Source organism: Athene noctua, chromosome 1 (assembly GCF_965140245.1).
Source record: "Athene noctua chromosome 1, bAthNoc1.hap1.1, whole genome shotgun sequence".
NCBI classification, from domain to species: domain Eukaryota; kingdom Metazoa; phylum Chordata; class Aves; order Strigiformes; family Strigidae; genus Athene; species Athene noctua.
The window spans coordinates 92,779,032-92,798,955 of NC_134037.1; the positions used below are offsets into that span (position 1 = coordinate 92,779,032).

Below are 19,924 nucleotides of genomic sequence, written 5' to 3' on the forward strand. Positions count from 1 at the left end.
TATTCTATCCATCAGAGTTGCTGCTTGCAAGGCCTGGTAAAGGGGCTATCTTGGATGTAGCCGCTCAAAGTTTTGGGATATGCTAGTGCATTTTAACTATGAAGTAAAAAGTCAGCCATTCTAGAGTGCCCACAATGTGCTGCATTCTATGTCTGATTTGTGACTCTGCCAGATTTCCTTCTAGAGAAAGGAACTGAAGGAGAGCAGTCCAGAAACCTCAGAACTGCGGGGAAGCACCAAGGATACCACTAATATACAGGAAACATGCATAGCTTAACAAATAACACAAAAACTGCATGTAGATACTGAGAGGGAGCAAATCCAAAAGAATGGGAGAGAAAAAAAGAGGTAGAGTAACAGAATACATTTAGGATTGTATATGGAAAACAATTAGCAAAAGGGTTGCAGATGACCATGATGATACTGAGAGGTGGAGCCATATAAAATATAAAAAGATGGAGGCAAATCCTTCTGAACAGTCAAAAGGAAGGATGTATTGGGGGTGTCGGTTGACAAGAAGCTCAAGATGACCCAGAAATGTGTGCTCGCAGCCCAGAAAGCCAGCCGTATCCTGGGCTGAATCAAGAGAATTGTGGCCAGCGGGTCAAGGGAGGTGATTCTACTCTGCTTTCGTGACACCCCACTTGCAGTACTGTTTCCAGCTCTGGGGCCCTCAACATAAGAAGGACATGGACCTGCTTGAGTGGGTCCAGAGAAGGCCACAAAGATGATCAGGGGGCTGGAGCACCTCCCTTATGGGGACAGGCTGAGAGGGTTGGGGTTGTTCAGCCTGGAGAAGAAAAGGCTCTGGGTAAACCTTCTAGCAGCCTTCCAGTACCTAAAGGGGCGATACAGTAAAGGTGGGGAGGGACTCTATCAGGGACTGTAGTGATAGGATGAGGGGTAACAGTTTTAAATTGAAAGAGGGTAGATTTAGATTAGATATGGGGAAGAAATTCTTTACTGTGAGGTGGGTGAGGCACTGGAACAGGTTGCCCAGAGAGGCTGTGGCTGCCCCCTCCCTGGCAGTGTTCAAGGCCAGGCTGGACGGGGCTTTGGGCGACCTGGTCTGGTGGAAGGTGTCCCTGCCCATGGCAGGGGGGTTGGAACTAGATGATCTTTAAGGGCCCTTTCAACCCAAACCATTCTACAATTCTTTCATATCAATCATGGAAGGAAAATATTTGGGATGATGCTTTTATTCAAGAAAGAAAGAAAAAGTCCAGAGTTCTATTTGAAAGGCTGTGTATCAGCCAGCAAATCTTTTGTTACTGAAAGTTCAAAATCTTTTTTTTTACAGTATGCAGGAAGCAATTACACAGGTCAAACAGTATAGAGAAAGACATAAAGAAAGTATCTCACTATGAAATGAGAAACAGATCTACAATTAAGCATGGCAACAGGCAGATGGTAGGTTGGGGCAGCCAGAGAGCATTGGCCGTGCAGACAAACAACTTGTAGAAAACCAGGAAAGCTTGCAGATGGCAGCAAGGAGGTAAAGCTGTTATCCCAGGGCACTGCAGATGCCCAATTTCTGCTGTCAGCCCTCTGATCAGTTCTAGCCTCATGTCTTGAACAGTGCCCATCATGATGACAGCAGCCCTCACACCTCCGAGCTGCCTTGGCAGTCCTACAAAGCCGCGGGGCCTGTTTCTCATCGTCAGTAGGTGCCACGAGTGGCACTGGCTGGAGGAATACTTCGCGGGGGGGTGGGGGGGGTGGTGGTGTGTGTTTGAAAGTAGTGAATTTCCCGGGGCTGGCTGTTGGCTTGGATTCACGTGCCGCACCGACACGGCGCGGTGGCCACCCACAGGTCCCGGAAGGTTAACAGCCCAGGGCGCTACCAAGGGGGCCCGTTCAGCAGCGGGCCGGGGGCTGAGCCGCGGGGCTGCGTCCCCATCCCACCACCGCAGCTCTGCGCCGCCAAGGGGCCTCCGCGCCCTCCTGGCCGGCGCCCCGGGGAACGGGTACTAACAACAGCGGGGCAAATCCGGCAGCGGCGGCGGGCCGCCCCTGGAGGGGCGGGAGAGGGAAGAGAGAGCCGCCCGGGTGGCCGCGGCGGCCGGCGGCCGAATGATGACGCCGGAGCCGGGCGGCGGCCGTTCGAGGGGAGAGGCGAGGCAAGGCAACGCCGCGCCCGGCCGGGCCCGGCCCGGCTAATGAGGAGCAGGTTTATAGCGGGGTGGAGGTGACCCCACCCCCCGAGACGGAGCCGGGCAGCCAGTCAGCATTGGCTCTGCGGCGGCCAATCACGACGCGCTTTGCAAGCAGCCAATCGGGGGGGCGGTGTCGCTTGTTGTTGCCCCGTGAGGCGGCTGCGCTGTGGTGTCGGGTGCCGGCCGCCGCCTTGGGAGGGATCCGGGAGGCCCCAGGCCCTGCTTCCCGCTCGGCTCTCGTCGTCCCCAGCGGCCCCGCGGAGGGCGGGGAGATGCAGCCCCCGGGCCCTCAGCAGCCGCCGCTCTACGCGCCCAGCAGCGGGGACTTCACCTTTGTCTCCTCGGCAGACGCCGAAGGTGAGCGCGGGGCCGCGGCTGGGGCCGCTCCCGCTTTCCCGGGAGCAGGGCTCAGCCAGGCCCCCGCGGAGCGGGCGGCTCCGGTGCCGCGGAGGCGAGAGGCGCCTGCCCTCCTGCCCTCCTCCCCCCGCCCCGGGACTGGTGGCGTGGCCGGAGGCGGAGCGGGGTGACTGAGGTGGCCACGGTGGCCGTTGCCCTCGGGCCGCGGCTGCGGGACTCCGCCGCAGCAGGGCAGGGGGCCGGGAGCGGCGGCGTTACCCGCGGTGCCGCGGGAGCGACAGAGCCGGCCGTGCTGCGCCGTGCCTCAGGTTCTCTCTGAGCCGTAGCCGAGGTTGTGCCCGGCGGCGGCCTGGCGTAACCGCGAAAAGTGCCGTCACAGAGCGCCCCTCTTTCCCACCTGGCCGGTAGCGCGGCCCGGTGTGTGTTGAAGGCTGTACCCGGTGTTCGCGTTTGCTGTAATGCTGTGCCGGAGTCTCTGCCGTGTCTCTTTCCAGCGCAGTAATGAGGGGGGAAAAAGAAATCCTGTATGTCGGTTAGGGTGTGACGGAAGTGTGGCCCACTGCCTGCCTGCTGCCCAAATAGCTGTGGTGTACCAGCATGCCATGAAGATCTGCCTTAAGACTATGGAAAGGAACATAGAAGAGTGAATGTCGTGCTAGCTTATTTTGATGGAGAATGATCTTTTGGGCTCTACCCACTTAAACAGCGAGCATTCTACTTTATGTGTATTTAGTTACTGTTGTAATTCTGAATAGGGGTAGGCAAACATGTAAATCGTGACTCGTGCCTTACCCTGGAAAAGAGCTACTGAGTGGAAAAACTACTGTAGAACACCTGTTCTTTGGTGAACTTCCCAGTCCCGACAGGTACAGTCTCACCTGTGGTTTTTTGTTGTTGTTTTTGTTTGTTCTGTTTTCCACCTTTGCCTGTAAAAGGATCCAGGTAGTTCTGAATAGAAGCTCTCAGAATTCCCTGTGGAAGTATTTGTTGACCAATGCTGAACCCAGTCCAATACAGCCACCTTTCCAGTGGGATCTGTTGCATTAGACTCAGCTTGGTGTTCTTTGTGAACACAACCAAAGTGTGATCTGTCTGCAAAGTGCTACATAGTCCTGTCCTAACAAAAACATAAACAGCTTGATATTTTTAAATTAAAATACTACACGTGGCAGTCTAATTTCTATTTGTTTCCCAAATCTTATCCATATGAAAAGTAAAAGCTGTTTTATTTCCCGTCTTACTTTCATGAGAGGTAGGATCTGTTTGTGAGAAATAATGCTGGAGAGGTGTTCTCAGTTAAGTGGACAGATACCGTATAAAGAACAGGCTGTTTGGGGAGGTTTTTTACCTCTTGTAGTGCTTGTTCAAAATGGAGAGCAAAGACTGTTTTGAAAGCTGGTTTTCCACAATGCCCGGTTGAAATCGGGCATGTGAGATACCTCAGTTTTGCTTCTGTGGCGCTCAGCCTGAAGGCACCCTGGCTCTCACTGGCAAGCATAAAAACCATCAATTCTTGGCATATTCTTCAGCGCTCAGTTGTCCTGCAGTTTACAGAAGAGGAGGTGGTGGGCTTTTTTCCTTGGTTTCTGCAGCTTTATGTCCCTCCTGAGATATCTTGCAAAATAGACTTAACATCATATTAATAGGTTTCATGATAAAAAAGTGTGGCTGTAGGTATTCACCAACCATTGACTGCTAGAAAGAATCTTAGTAAATAAGACTTGTGTAGAAGTTTCCCTGTCTCGGGATGGATTGTCAGTGTTCACTGAGAAAGGAGAAATAAATATTTGGTTGGACTGTTAACTTGTTTTGACAGCCACATTTGTGCACATAGAATAATAGCAAGCACCTCTCCTTGCAGAGAAGTGTTATGTTATAGCATAAACAAATATTTTTAAATGACAAAAGGGTCCCAGTGGTAGTAGAAGACTTTGAGGCTTTCTCTACCTCGATGCCCAGGCATTTAGAATACATTTTGCTTTTTTCTTCTGCCTGTAAACAGCAGAAGAAGGCTTTACTTGTGTCTGGTGAGAACAGCATATGTGTGCTGATTCTGACAGGAGCAAAGAGAAATTTCTTCTTTAAGTTACAGTGATCTTTACAAGGATCTTGTGCATATGGTGTTCCAAGAATCAAAGCAATGGATCATTAACTCTCATGATTATGAAATGGTTGAAAAGCATTTATGGAGAATCTTAAAGTTAAGCTTTAGTGGCCTGGCAAGCTGATTTGGGAAAGAGAATTGTGTTAAATTAATTGCGACACTGAGTGATCAGTGAACGCTTCAGGTATGCCAGCTGAAGACTGTAAGATTTTGTCACTCTATAAATTTTGTTTCTATAAAATTATGTTGCATTTTGATAGAAATCTACAAATGTGTCCTGACTTGCCTCTGTATGTGTTTCAGAAATACTTGGCTATAGCTAGGTGTTTTGGGAAACTCGTGCCTACCAGCTTTTTTATGTGCAGAACACACAACAGTGGAAAGCAAAATAACATTTTTCTTTTGTGAAGTGAAAAGATGTTGGATCAGGAGACAGGTTTTGTCCCTCAATATATTTGTAATAAGACTTGCACAAAAATTTTACAGTTTCTGTTTGGATTTTTCCTTTTTATCAAATAATGGAAATCCATGATTTCCTAAATGAATAATTATTCCCTTCTTCTATATTTCTTCTTTCTTCAAGTTGCTTTATATATTTTCCATATGTTTCAGAAAATTTTGTATTTTTGATCTGTATATAACTGGATACAATGTGAGAATAAAATTAATATTTATTGGTGACTGACAAAGCCAGAACATACATAAATTGCTTGTGTTTTATGTAGTACTGTGGCAGAGCAAGATCATGGTATATTGAACAGAACTCCTTGTGTCTCCTCTTACTGGCTGGAGCCTAAGGATATCTGATAGTTTTCTTTTTCTAACATTTTAACCTGTATTAAAGGCAGACTACAAATGAAAACACCTACAAATGTTTTCCTTTCATTAAAAATTGGGCGTAAAAGCAGAGAATGGTTTTGGCTGAAACAATACCCCTGTGCAGAAATAGGCTCTGAAACAGGTATAGTGTGGTCAGAAAAAAAATGGTAAATAATCCACAATTTACAGTATTATGAGACTTTCGTTAGTTAGTTTTATGGCTTTGAATGCTTAACGATAAAGCACGAGTTGAAACCTTCCTATCATACCAGAACACTGTGTCATCAAGAGTTACATCTAGAAGCTAAAACTTGGTAATTTGAGACCTAAACCAACTATTGCAGTTACTATTGCATTAAAACCAGAAGTACCCTTTCAAATTATGTATCTGTTAAATATGATTTTATTTTTTAACTTTGAATATGCCATGGTGCTGACCAGCACATACTGTAGCTTTAGATGTCTGTTGTTTATCTTCCAGCACTTTTGAAATCAAATTACTTTTGGCAAGACTTAAAAAGTTTTATCTTTCTCTCCCTTTTTCTCTAAGATCTTAGTGGCTCCATAACAACTCCAGATGTTAAGCTAAATCTTGGAGGAGAATTCATCAAAGAATCTACTGCAACTACATTCCTAAGACAGAGAGGGTATGGCTGGCTTTTGGAAGTGGAAGATGATGACCCAGAAGATAACAAGCCACTCCTGTATGTCATATAATTATTTTGGGGTATCTGTCTTTATTAGCTGTGTAGGAAAAACAAACAACCTGTAGCCCCTCATGTTGTCCCACAGCCTTTTGCTATCACTCGAATTCTGTTTGACAAATTACTTGACCAATGAGTGTTTTCTGGTGCAGGAATGAAAACATGTTTCTCATTATGGGTTTTATTTTTAGTGTAAAAGAGAGCCTTGTTACTCACTGCAGGGGAGGAAGGAAGGAGGGAGTAAAATCCAGTTTTACTAATCTCTATACATATAAAGCTTTTGTGGCTTTTCTGCTCTCATCTGTTGTTCTTGTAATGGTTACAAAAATTAGCTTGTATTATTTCTGCCTTCTGCCTGATGTTGTGAGCTTCTTAATGCTGTCAGAGAATCAGAGGCTCAGACATTCCCTTGGAAAGATCCACCTTAAGTAAATCTTAAGGAAATTCTGTCTGTTACTCTGAGTATTGTGAATAATGCTTATTACAGTAGGAATGCTAGAAGTAAGGTAGTACAAACTTTGTAATCTTTGATGCTATTTTACACTGTAAAGCTAGATTAAAAGTGTGTTAGTGTTGAAAGACAAAAATGTCCTTAAGATTGAAAATCTCTGCATCCCTCCTGTTTACAGAAACGTGGTTGACTGAAGAAAGTTTGTATTTTAAGTTTGCGACGTTGTGAGTCAGGCAGGCTGGGTCTTAGTCCTTGTTCTGCACTTAAGTAACTTCATTCTCAGTATCTCGGTGTTTTGCTCTGTGTATTAAATATAATGATACTTTTAAAAAAATGGAGTGAGCGGGAGAGTACTCCGGAGAACTCGCATGAGAGTGCTGGGAGAGAACTGAAGTGTGAAGAGCTTAATAATAAAACTGCTACTTGAAAAGTACTTTGAAGTGTGCAGAAATAGCTCCTTGTGTTCTGTAAACCTCTACCTTTTAATTAAGAAATAGAATGGTGTACTGAGGTGATAGCATATGAATTCCCTCTTGTTTAACTTTTTATACCACAAAACCCAAGTTTATGATTCAAAGACAGGTAGTTGTTCTAAGCTGCTGATTGCTGGAAGTGAGGACAACATGCCAGGGAAATTAGCAGTTTGTGGCAAACAGGATGAATATTATCACCCTAACAGAGAAAGCCTTAATCTGACTGTCATGCACCAGTTTTTATGTAGTTCTAATTGTTCCCAGGACATGTACTGTAATGAAGCCTTGCAACCTGATTCCTGTTAAGGATTTAAAGAATAGCAGCCAGCTAAGAGAAGTTCACCAGTGCAGTGCTACTGTGCGATTGTTTTGTTCAATAGAGTTAAGATTTTTTTTTTCCTCGATGGGCAGTCTTACTCCAAACGCTTGTTTCCTGTTACAGCTACCCTCACTTCTTAAGTGGGGTAACTGTCAGCTTCATGCGAAAGACAGTTTATTCACATGAGAAACTGTCAGAAGCCCTAGGAGATGACAAAGAATTTTTTCCAGACAGGAAGTATTTGTGTTACACAGTCTTCAGAGTAAAATACAGGAATGCTGCATCCTATTCAGATAAATGGAGGAAAACATGCTTCTTAGTCTACTCCTTAGATTCAGGGATGTGTTAAAGAACAATTTTTGTTATTTAGTCACAGGTTAGTAATACCAATTCTGAAATAGCTTCAGTAATAGCAATCCTGAAAGTGCCTTGAGAGACTCACTGAGAAGTACTTAACATTTTTTTTTAAGAAAAGAAATTGTGGTGAATCCTGAGGAGAAAGCCATAAATCAAAGCTTTGTACAAAACCTTCATAGACCACCTTAGGATATGATTCTACGTTTTTCTCCATTGTGCTGTTAAATGTAGAGCAGAGGGATATCTGCCAGAAGTCTCTTGCAGCTCTTCAGGGCTCCTCAGTCATGACTGCATAAGGAAGACACTAGCATACAGTTCTGTCTTAAGGTTCCATGCATAACTTAAAGAGGTGGAATTGTCCATTACTTGGAAACTCTGGTTCCTTCCCATGGTAGGACAGTCAGGGCAAGATGTACCAGTTCAGTCTCCTCTGCAAAAGAATCTTCTGGTCAATTTGTAGCTGCTGACAGATAGTTTGTAGCAAGGAGTGGAGAAGACAAAGAAGGGCAAGAACTGTAGATAGAATTTATTGCTAGTTTAATGGCTTTTATTTATTTTTATCCATACTGGAAACAAGCCAATAATTAAACAATTGGCATAAACTGGTCAACTGAAAACTACTGTTGTTGATGCAAATTAAACTAATTTTATTTTAAAAAATTGTTTCTACCTGGTGTATTTTGAATGGTTTAGGATTAGTGAATTTAAAGGTATTCTTTCTTGTAGAATTTGAAATAAAATGTTTCCATAATAAATGTGCTCATGGCATATTGCTCAGCATAGGAATACACAGACATCCTACTTTTGTGTGTGCATGTCTTTGGCTCTTAAGTAGTTACAATGGTATGCATGTGTCACGTGTTCCTGCATGTCAGAAAATAGATCTACTGTCTTAATGTAGGCTGTCAGGGTATGCTGTGTATGTTTTCTATTCTCAGTCATGTAATAGATTTTTGAACAATTAAACATATCTGTGTCACACCAGTGACTGAGTGTGGGATGCAGATATGGTGTTGCTTTGTTGTGGACAAACTGTGCCTTTGCTAGTCATAGATTCAGAAAGGCTTATGGGAGATGGGAGACTTGCTCTAGAAGCCTACTGTTTGCCCCCGCACTTATTTTTTATGCTCTAGTTCGTTATTCATTACTGTGGTGTGTAGTAATGCTCTCTTGCTTTACAATTTCAGGGAAGAACTTGACATTGATCTAAAGGATATTTACTACAAAATTCGATGCGTGTTGATGCCTATGCCATCTCTTGGGTTTAATAGGCAGGTAGTAAGAGACAATCCAGACTTTTGGGGTCCTCTGGCAGTTGTTCTCTTCTTCTCAATGATTTCTTTATATGGACAATTTAAGGTACGTATGAGCCTTAAACCTAAAAAGAAATCTGAACTAAATTTGGGAACATGATTGCTAAGCAATTAGCATTCTTATGTAGGTAGAAAGTCTTTCCTTTACATACTAATGTGGGGCTTTTCAAATGCTGTTTTTCAAGTTGATAGGTGGAAAGACAGCAGTAAGAAATGTATTAAATAGCCCACGGTTAAATTAATCATGATGAAATGTCAGGTTTGTTTTTATACAGTAAAACAAAGGAAAGATTAGGTTTCTAGAGGAAACAGATTGATACTAATGGCTCTATAGTCATATAAGTGAATCTTTCCATTTTAATTGTGACCTTTTGTTAACGTACTTTTTAGTAATAAAAAGTGTTACTGAAGAACATTTGGATGCCATGAATTTTAATTTCCTGACAAATAAAGCTACTTGTTTAATTCATACTATATCACTGCTGTTATCTGGTATATTTAGTCCTTTTGCTATTTTGTCCTTCCTGCTCAATTACAATCAAGTAACTTTCCTCTGGTCAATAGACTTTTTCCATAATTTCTTTTGAACTCCAGGGCAAATAGCTATTTGGAGGCATTATGCATATATAATTGGCCTCCATAAACACCGTTAGCTTTTTTCTTTACATTCAGATTGAAATAGAGAAGTGGTATCATTTATAGTCACAATTTCAGTGTGAGCCTAGGTGATCCTGCTTCAGAAATCTTTATATGTGTTTGGAATACAATGTAGTATAGCAATAAGCCATATGTAAAGTAGCAGAACAGTCTTATACAAAGATTTTTGTGAATGGTGAGAGAGAATCTTCTCGGTGGACCACTTAGCTGTCTCCTAGGCAAAGCAAGGACCATTCCTTGATCCCATGGCAGATGAACGCCCTTCTGCAGTTTGTACACCTACTGTATGTGAACAGTAGGTCTGATGCTTCTTTGGAACAGTAGATGTACCATAGTGATATGTAAGAGTGCTGTAGATGTGTGAGGAGGGAAAGTGAGTAGCTGGCAACAGGATGACTGACATCAGCTGGACTAGATGAACTGAATGGTGGGTGGGCTGTAAGCTGGAAAGAGATCAGCATTCCTGCTCTAAGACTTTAATCTGGTTCTCTGCTTTCCTCCACTGTCTAAAAGAAGGAAGTAGAAGGAGGCCATGTGCTATTTTCACAAATAGTACAAAGCCAGTACGTTATCTTTTTTTTTTTTTTGAAAGTGGTGCTGTGTTTTTTATCTATTTATCCTCGATTCATCTGGGAATCTGGAACTCTTAATTAAGCAAAATATTGAGTACTAACTTAATTTTTAAGTTCAGTCATTGTGCGTTTGGAAATACAGAGACAGGACTGATGTTGTTTTCTTCTAAAAAAGTATGTCAGAAGGGGGAGCTTCACTTCTAATCCTCCCAGTGGCTCAACTCCAAGAGTAGCTAAGTTACTCTGAAGGTTCTGGTAATCTGGAGAATGATTTTAAGATTTCTTCTTCAGTTTAAGAGCAGAGCAGTGAAAGAAGCAAGAAAATATAACGACAGACACTGTCTCAGGAGTCTGGGGCTGTTTATTAAGTTGTAATCATCATTGAGTTCTACTGAAAGTTAAAGTCCCACGTCTTCTGAGCATTTTCAGTTTGAGTAAAGAATAAAGTGGCATCTTTACGGATGAAAGAAACAGAATTCCAATCCCTTGTTGGGCCGACTTCTAAAAACTGTCTGACCCCCCCCAGTTTGTAATAGGCAGGATGTGGAGACTTCTAGCTAGAGCAGTCCTAGCTTTGGTTTTAACTAAACTCTTCCTAGTGTGCTACAATATTACAATACTTGCAAAACACATTGCATGCGCTTTCCATGTGCACTAAAATTACCATTAATGTGCTTCTGTAAATGTAACCTCTGAATTTTATTCTCAAGTTGAATTGTGATACTAACTAAAACTATTCTTGCCACACTTTGGAACTCAGTTTTCCATAATAAATTCCTTGGCTCCCATGAAAGTTATTAATAGAAATGAGTTTTTCTTTCTCACAATGAAAATTATTAATAAAAATGAATTGTTCTTTATCTCTCAAGGTTGTTTCTTGGATTATAACTATTTGGATATTTGGATCCTTGACAATTTTCTTACTGGCCAGGGTTCTTGGAGGAGAAGTAAGTACCTGTATGCAAAAAGGACGTAGAGGGAGGTAATGTGAAGTCTCTTGGTACGTTTTTCATTAGTAGCTGGGTTTCCTTGGTGCTTGGCTTTGGACTTTGTAGCCCACTAAGAATGGATGCAGTTGATATGTATAATGTCTACATTTCAGGTTCTTGTCCTCCAAAATCTAAAATACAGAGGTGACCAGCTAATCTTCTGTGCTGTGGATGGCATGTTGGATGTGATAATCTGGAAATTTGTACTTGAATCCCAGACATTCTAAGAGGTGCCTGTGATTCAGAACTGAAGTCCATCTTTGAGTTCTTTCAATTTTTTGGTCACTGAGCTAAACAGAACCCTTTCTCCTCCTTTGTACTGCTCTTGCACTGCTCTTTATTTTTTAATTATTTTTTTTTTTTAATGGGGCTAACAGCAGTTGTATAATGCTGTTGTGGGTAGAGCACCTACCAGGGTTTGTTTTCATCCCTGGTCTGATGCAGTTCAAACCCATTAAAGGATGACAGTCAGCGCATGTTCTTCAACTGCAAAGCCAGTTGAAGTTCTGGCCTACATCCCTCCTTCCAGCTGCTTGCACCAGCAGGGTTGGAATAGCTGTCTACAGGTTGAGTCACTAAGAGATTCAGGTGTAAACAACAAATGACTTACAGCAGAGGCCCACCGACAGCTACAATGGACAGTCAGGAGGGTAAAAACTTCTTAAAATGGCTCTGCAGCATAAAATGCATTGAACTGTGTTGCGAAGAACTAAATATTCAGTGATACTTGATTTTTATGTTTACTGTGAATCTTGCATTAATGATGAACTCGTGCTGCAGACTTCCTACATTATTTACACTTACTTTAATTTTTTTACATTTTCCTTTTATCATAATTGCTAGAGTCTTTTTGTGTGAACATTGTTTGGAAAGCAAAAGCTTTTAGAAATGTGATCACATGGTATTTCTGCGTACCAGCATAATCCAGATACCCTTAAATCAATCTGTTTTGTGGCTCAAAATGTGAAATTATCAGAATGTATAAACTGGGGAAAAAGTATAGGTCTGAGCAATTCACTGTGAAGGATCAGTGGCTACAGAGATCGCTTGCAAGATGGTCACTTGTCTTGCTGCTGTTTTTCCTGTTAAATCCAAAAAGCCCAGCTGGGCCAGGAACATTTCAAATAGTAGTAGGGGAGAATCAGACACTTCAATCCGTGTGAAGCTGAACACAGTTATGGAAATACTTTGAACAAATCTGTTTAAGATATTAATCATTTAAGCTGGAAATCAGAAGACTTCTGTGCCTTAGAGGGATCAGGTTCTAGGTCTTCCACTGATGCCACAAGTATTCATGTATATTATTTATTTATAATAGATATGAGTATGTTAATGCAGAAAATTAATATTTGCTGCTTGTGACAGTCTGGACTACAGCTGATGCCTGAGAAGTCTCTTCTGTTTCTGTGCTCCTGGGTATTGTATGTACACTCCATGGAGAGTGGCAGTTGAGAACCACTTAAGGCAGAACATAAAAATGTGAGGGGTGAAATTATATATTTTAACCTGTGTAAATACTTCCCATGAAAGTAATAAAATTGCCATTTACAGTGTTTAAAAAAAATGTTTCTAAGAGAACTGAATGATTAGTTACAAAATTCTAGGGGGTAGCATACAAAACCAATTTTCATCCTAGCAAGCTTCCTTTAGTTGAAATGTCATTAATATCTAGCTCATTATTACTGTTATAACAAGATCAAATTGCATTTGGTGACAAAGATTGAGTACTACAAAGCTTGTTTTTATGTGCTTGAAAATTTCAGGTTGCTTATGGCCAAGTTCTTGGTGTGATAGGATATTCCCTACTTCCCCTCATTGTCATAGCACCTGTACTTTTGGTGGTTGGATCATTTGAAGTTGTCTCTACCCTAATAAAAGTAAGTTCAGTATCATCTATTGAGGATTGTTTGCAGTTATTTTTAAGTCACTTTACTAACACTTCAAGTATTAATTTCTTCAGGACAACGTAACAATGTGTCAAAATATTGAGAACTACAATGTGAGGTCTGTGATCTTTTTTGGTTAGCATGGTGGACACGACTGCTAAACAAATTCGGTTTTAAATGCTTTTTTTGAGTACTTGGAGATATACAGTGCTGTTGCTATAACAACACCTGGTGTTATCAGGTTAGGTTCTGTAAAAGTATTTCACTGTGCTATAATAGTTGCATTAAAAATAAATAGGATTATCATTTTGAGAAGAGGATGCATAATTAAACCTCAAAATGAAGAATCTGAAAATAAGCTGGCCTATCCCTTCCCCCATCATTGAGTTTATTTTTAGTTACTGCAGCATGAATATGACTTCAGTCATTGTTCTGAGACCTTCCCATAGCGGTAGCAGTACAAAGCTCTCAATAGCCTTTGCAGAGAAGGTAAGTCTTGTTCTGGTTTTACAGATGTGGAATGTAAGGCACAAAGCAAGAATAACTTGCCTGATACCACCTGCTGTTGGATACCACCTGCTTTTATGAAGCTATCAACGTTCCCTGATAGATCCCAGAACTACCTAACATTGTTGAACATTTCCAGTACTGCTTAAAACCCTTTTAGGTAGCCTTTGAAGTTATTGCTGAACTTCTGGAAAGGTTGACTGAGAAAATTCTGTTACTAGCGAAACAGTATGCTTTTTGAGTTGTTCTTCTGTTGATTTGATTGATTTTCCGTCCTTTTAGCTTGCTGGTAATCAGTATAATTGAAGTAAAAGTAAAGTGTGTGATAACAAAATTGCTGTGTTTGTGATTCAATAACTTGCAATTACTATTAAGTGATACAGTCAGAAAGCAAATCATTAACTTCCCAGTTAAGTAATAGGTAACTTGAAAATAAATATATGTTAATGAAACCTCAGTTACTTGATTACTACTGACAGTCTTACATTAACTTCAGGGTGAATCTGTGCAAGGTTCTTACCTTTGCATTAGTATAAAAATGCAGGATGAGCCCCATATGGCCAAAACTACTTATGCTGTGACAAGCACTACTACTTACAGTTTGAGTGAGAGCTCTGTGCTTGGGGAAATCTTTCACAGTCCTGAAGTTGGGAAACTTACAGTGAAATAATGCTGTTCCAGTCAGTTTTTTTCCATTTGAAATCAGGAAAGTAAACTATTTTAGTAATGCACCTCAATTGTTTTAATTGCTGCTATTTTCCTAATGTATCTTAGGGAATTCAGTCCTGGTATTGATGGTCCTTCTTGTCCACCTATGCAGTCCTGGGTTAGGCAGCAAAAAGAGAAGTATGCAATCATGTGCACCTTTTTTTGGTGGTTGGGTTTTTTTGAGTTTTTTGTTTGGTTGTTGGTTTGAGGTTTTTTTCACCAACAGTTGAATGAGCCCCATAATCCCTCAAGGGGCTTCAACTTCTCTGACAGAACTGTGGAAGAAGTTCTTTGGTAGAGTCCTGTTATGTCTGCCTTCTTTCATTTCATGTTTTGCAGAAGATTACAGTGTTTTTACATGCCACTCAGTTTTGAGTATTTTTCTTTTTTTATTAATATTCAAGGTGCTGCTAGAGGTTAATAATATCTGGTTACTTTTTGCTATAACCTTGTTCGCTTGAGTCAAATTCACTGACCTCAAGACTTTCTTTTTTTTAAAGTAGGTATGCTAACTTCGTATAACATAGTGGATATTCATAGGTAATGTTATTTTCTAGCAATCTCTTAAACTGGTTCTTTCTTAACTTAGTAAGCAATATAATTTTTAATACAGATTGTATTTTGGCAGGCTTCTCACTGTACCTGAAAGGAATAGGAATATGAGGTTCAATTAACTTGAGGTGGGGGCACCATAATTAAAGAAAAGTTTGAGAGCCAGATGAATCCTGAAATAAAAAATGGTAATTTAACTCTCTGGTATATATTGTAGGAGGAAGAGTCAAGTATATCAACCCTTTTGCTTAAAGAAAGGGAGGGGTTAACAGTTGGGGACAGCCAAGGTAGAAAGAAAACTTATTAATTCAGTGAAGCTTCAAATTATCAGTGTATGTAAGCTTACAGCTTGCTTAATGGTATCTGTATGTCTTACATAAGAGAAAACTTACTGTAGATCCTTAGCTGCTCACTTCAGTAAAAATGTCTCAAATGAAAATAACATGCCTATTTGTTAAATATTTCTCTAACTTAAATGAAAAGGCATAGTATTTTTTGTGCATGTGTGTAGTTCTTCCTGCAAAATTACTTGGGGGGGGGAGGTTCTTTTTAATTATATTGAGAGAATAACTGATTTTTATCTTGTTATTTGGAGAGATTCTCTTGTAGTGTCAGCTAAGACTGTTGTTCTTCTTTTTCAGTTGTTTGGAGTCTTTTGGGCTGCATACAGTGCTGCATCATTACTAGTTGGAGAAGAATTCAAGACCAAGAAACCCCTTCTAATTTATCCAATCTTTTTATTATACATTTATTTTCTGTCCTTGTACACTGGGGTGTGATCTAGTGCAAGATGTGGCCAGAAACTGTATTTTATTCACTTGCAGACTGATAATGCGTAAGATTAAGGAGACTGGAGATAATACAAGTGACTGTTTTGTATCCAGTTGTGAAGATGTTTTAAGATCGAAGAGCATATTTGTGTATATTATTTAATGAAACAATTGTAGCTATATAGATTTGTATCAAAGTTCTAGGTTTGTTTAAGACTCTTCAGATTTTAATGAACAAAATAAAAGAACCTTGTGTTTTATAAGAAAGTGTAGCAAAACCACAACTCATTACCTGTGCCAAAAGCACTAGGACCAGATTACTATATTCGAGGAGAAAAATGAGAAGTTAACTGTAACAATCTCAAAGTGCAATTTTTCTTTTGAGCTTAAACACAGCTGGCTTTTTTGGCACAGCAAATTCTGTAGATAAAATATATTTATGAAACAGTCCTGATTGTTCACAGAATAGTGTGTATAATCAAGACATGAAGATACTGCTTTTAATTTAGTGCCTCAATTACTTTGATTTGGCTATTGAGTTTTTTTAAATTCCAATTTGTTTTCAAAACATGTATATACTGTGTATTTTGTATCTATGGCTTGTGTGTAGCGTAAATACTCCTTGGTTAAGGATGTATATTGGGTTTTTAAAAATTGAAGATAGAAGTATTTGAAGTCTTCATTTACTATCTCTGACCAAAGGAGCAAGATATTTACTGCGTGACATAATTAAATAAAATGCATAGAGCATCAAATTATTTTACTTTAAAGTATAAATTTACAGAGAAACGGGTGAACACCTTTCTCAACTGTAGTGCTGGCTTAATGTTGGAGAAAAAAGATCTATCAAATTTGTGTGATCTTTAAACAATGTTATTTTATGATGACAAAATAAAAATAATGCTTCCCTAACTATGTTTTACAACATCTTGCTCTGTCTTGCTTTTAATAGCATGGTATTTAACACGCATCCATTTTTTTCCTCCCCGTACTATTAATCCCTCGTAAAGAGAAATAAAAAAGGTTTGTAAGGCCAGATTCTCCCTCCACTAAATAAGGCAGAATCACAGCCTTAGTAACAATTACGGTCTTGCTAATTTTGACTATCCGAGGATTATGTAATAACGTGATGACATGTTAAATATTTCCTGTGTAATGTGTTGACTGCTTATATAATGCTCCTTATGGTAATGTTTCTTCACAAGGGAAGTCCACTGAAGTTCATGTTGCATGGTACTAACTTAGGCATTTGCAATCTTCAGTATTTTGTATTGCTAAATAGATATTAAGTTTCTTAATACTTTTTTCTTTTGGTGACAGGAAAAAAGCATTCCCCATGTTTGGTTGGTTTTCTTTTTGATGCTGTATATAAAAATTAACCATGACAAAGTAATAGCAAAGGCTGTCTTTCATCCCCAGTGGACATATTTCCTTACCAGAACTGTAGTTTTTCAGCTTTTTAGACTGTGTTATTTGCCATTTTGGTAACTTATTTTTATCAGTCATTACTGATGCAAAATATATTTAAATTCAAACTCAACCACAAACCTTTAACTTATTCAGTCTGCTTTTCTGACTGATTCTTGTCTTGGTTTTAAACAGAACTACTTAGAGTTGATGCTGGATATAAATTGTAAATGTAATACTCTAGCTTGTAATACATTAAAGGAGAAAAACTAGTAGAGTGATCAACTTTTCCCATAATTTTTGACTTCTGCAGAAGTTCTGGCGGAATTACTGCAGTCGTACTAAACCAATTATACCAGCAGCTTATAGTTCTTGTCTGCAAGTGTGTTGTGAGCATTTGTACCACATTCTAAAAAAAAAAACCCACCCCCCAAAAAACCCCCGCAAGTTACAGTGTATTAAAAAAAGCATGTTAGCTTTGGAATCTTGCATGATAATCTAGTCTTCTCTCTTCTTTCATGACTTACATTTATTTTTTAACAGGAATATCCAACTAGTATTAGAAGACTGAACCCAGACCCCGTGAATACATGTTTAACTGACATCACCACAAACATGAAGGGCAAGGACACATGTAGGTTACTAGGCTGTCAGAGAACTTTAGGCTTAGTTTCTTTTTGCATAGCTGTTCATTAGATGTCCATAATGGATCCTGTGCATCTGAAATGACTTATGAATATTCAGAGGATGCAAGAATGTTCTGTTTAATCTCCAAATACCTTAATTTCCTCTTTACTAATGTTCTGTGAAATTTATAGTTGCAATTTTAACTGTTCCTTTCCACAGACTTGGCACATGTGTAATATGCAATGTAGATATGCACTTAACATAGTACAGATTTTGTACACAATTGCAGATTTGCACCTTTTAATCTTAGTAACTCTAGGGTCACCTTTTGCATATGCTGTGCAAGAAATATGTACAAACAGCTCTCAAATGGTTCTGATAGTTTGTAATAACTTTGCATTCAACAAACTCATATTTTTAGATGAGGTATGTGTGTAAATACAAGATGTATTTTATAAAAATTTTGAATTAAACTTGTTTACAGAACGTATGAAGCTCATTTATATTTACTGAATGAAGACACATCTATATTCCTATACATGTCATCAGTCTCAAGCTTTGAGGATATAAATAAGCTTTTATGATAATACGTATACTTACGTCAAACTGGAAACTTAGAGCATGTCCACCTACCAAAAATACCCTTTCCAAGATGCAACACCTCATCTCAAGATCTGGGTAAGATATGGGTATCATACCTCAGGGAGACAGGCTTTTGGGATGATCTGTATAGAGCGACTAGATGCATACGTGGCTTTCTCTACCCATCAGACATACTCTGTTGTTTATAATAAAAATTATACCTACTTGAAAAGTATGTGAAATCAGTTGCTTTGATGTGGAGACAACATAAGCTGGAGATCTGCTTTAAGTTTTGTTGCTACCCTTACTGGTCTTTAATGTTTTGCTTGAAGCAGTGAAGCAAACTTAAAGGCTGCTTATTTTGCTCTCAGGAAAATTTTGATAACCTTTTGGGGGTTTTTTTGTTCTTTGTATTCTTTACACAGACACTGTATTTCTTAAATAATTTCCGTGCTGCGGCAGCCTGTGCTAATTTGGGTCCTCCTCATAAAAATACTCTTCTGCGAGAAACTTGGTCTTAGCTTTTAAGCTACTGCTGGTCTTAAATGTTTCTCAAATATTTTAGTGGAACAAGTCACTTAGATAAAATAATGCGTCCAGGTAGGTTTAGCTACAAGCTGCACTGGTATTCCGGTGGTGAAAAAGAAAAATCTCAACAAAATACGGGTGGTGTGATTTTGCCTGTATCATTTTGGAAGCATGGTAAACCTTGCTTCAGAAAATGCTTTTATGCGTACAATGACTCCATCCGTAGGGGGTTTTTTTTGGAAAAAAAAAAAAAATCAGCCTGGAACCATTGTATGTATTTAGACACGGATACCCACGGCCCCGTCCCCGTAACAACCCCGCCCACACGACGAGGCAGAAGCCCCCCACCCCACCGCCGGCGGCCAGGGCCGCCCTTCTCAAGGACCGAGTTTATTCCCAGGGGAGGCTGTAGCAGAGTGGCACTTCGACTTGGTACCAACGCTGGAGGCAACTTAAATCGGGGCTCTCTCACATCATTCTTCCAGCACAAAAAGTAAACCAATCTCAGAGCCAGGGCATGGAAAATCAAACCCCGACTCAGCTTTCCCCGGGGCGGAAGGTGGCGAACACCCTCGCACGCTCACGGCTCGGTTTTTGTCCTCAGCGGTAACTACACCGCAGGGACGAGGGCTGGGGAAGGACGTCGGCCAGCTGACGGCGCTCAGGCCCTGCAGGAAAGGCAGCCAGAAGGGGGAAGCTACGCCCGCTCCCCACGAGAGAGGAGCCGCCCCCCGGGGCAGAAGCCGCCCCCCGCCGCTCTCCCGCAGGGCCGGGGCCGGCGCTGCCCCAGGGCTCGCAGCCCGCCCGCACAGAGGCGCGCGCAACACGCCCCGCGCAACCACCCCCGCGCATGCGCGCGACGCCCCCGGCCGCGGGGGGGCGGGTACCCTTGGTGCGGCCCCCGCCCCGTCCCGCCCCGCCCCCTCTCTGCCCCGCCTCTCTCCGTGACGGGCGGCTGCTGGCTCCGCCTCCACGCCCCCTCCCCGCGCTCCGCGTCAGGCCGCGGTCGGTTCCGCATCCGGCGCGGTGGTGTCACTTCCTGCGCACGCTGGCGCTCTCCCTTTCCCCCTCTCCCCGGACCCGGAT

General features: G+C 41.1%; 1 protein-coding gene across 1 annotated transcript; it reads left to right on the plus strand.

The window, feature by feature from the left end:
* The first annotated feature begins 2,296 nt into the window (after nt 1-2,296).
* Nucleotides 2,297-18,218, plus strand: YIPF4 (Yip1 domain family member 4). The gene is made up of 6 exons (XM_074896934.1): nt 2,297-2,513; nt 5,987-6,140; nt 8,928-9,099; nt 11,152-11,229; nt 13,035-13,148; nt 15,566-18,218. Exons 1-6 carry the CDS (start codon nt 2,429-2,431, stop codon nt 15,701-15,703), a joined length of 741 nt encoding a protein of 246 aa, XP_074753035.1. The 5' UTR covers nt 2,297-2,428; the 3' UTR covers nt 15,704-18,218.
* Nucleotides 18,219-19,924: the final 1,706 nt, after the last annotated feature.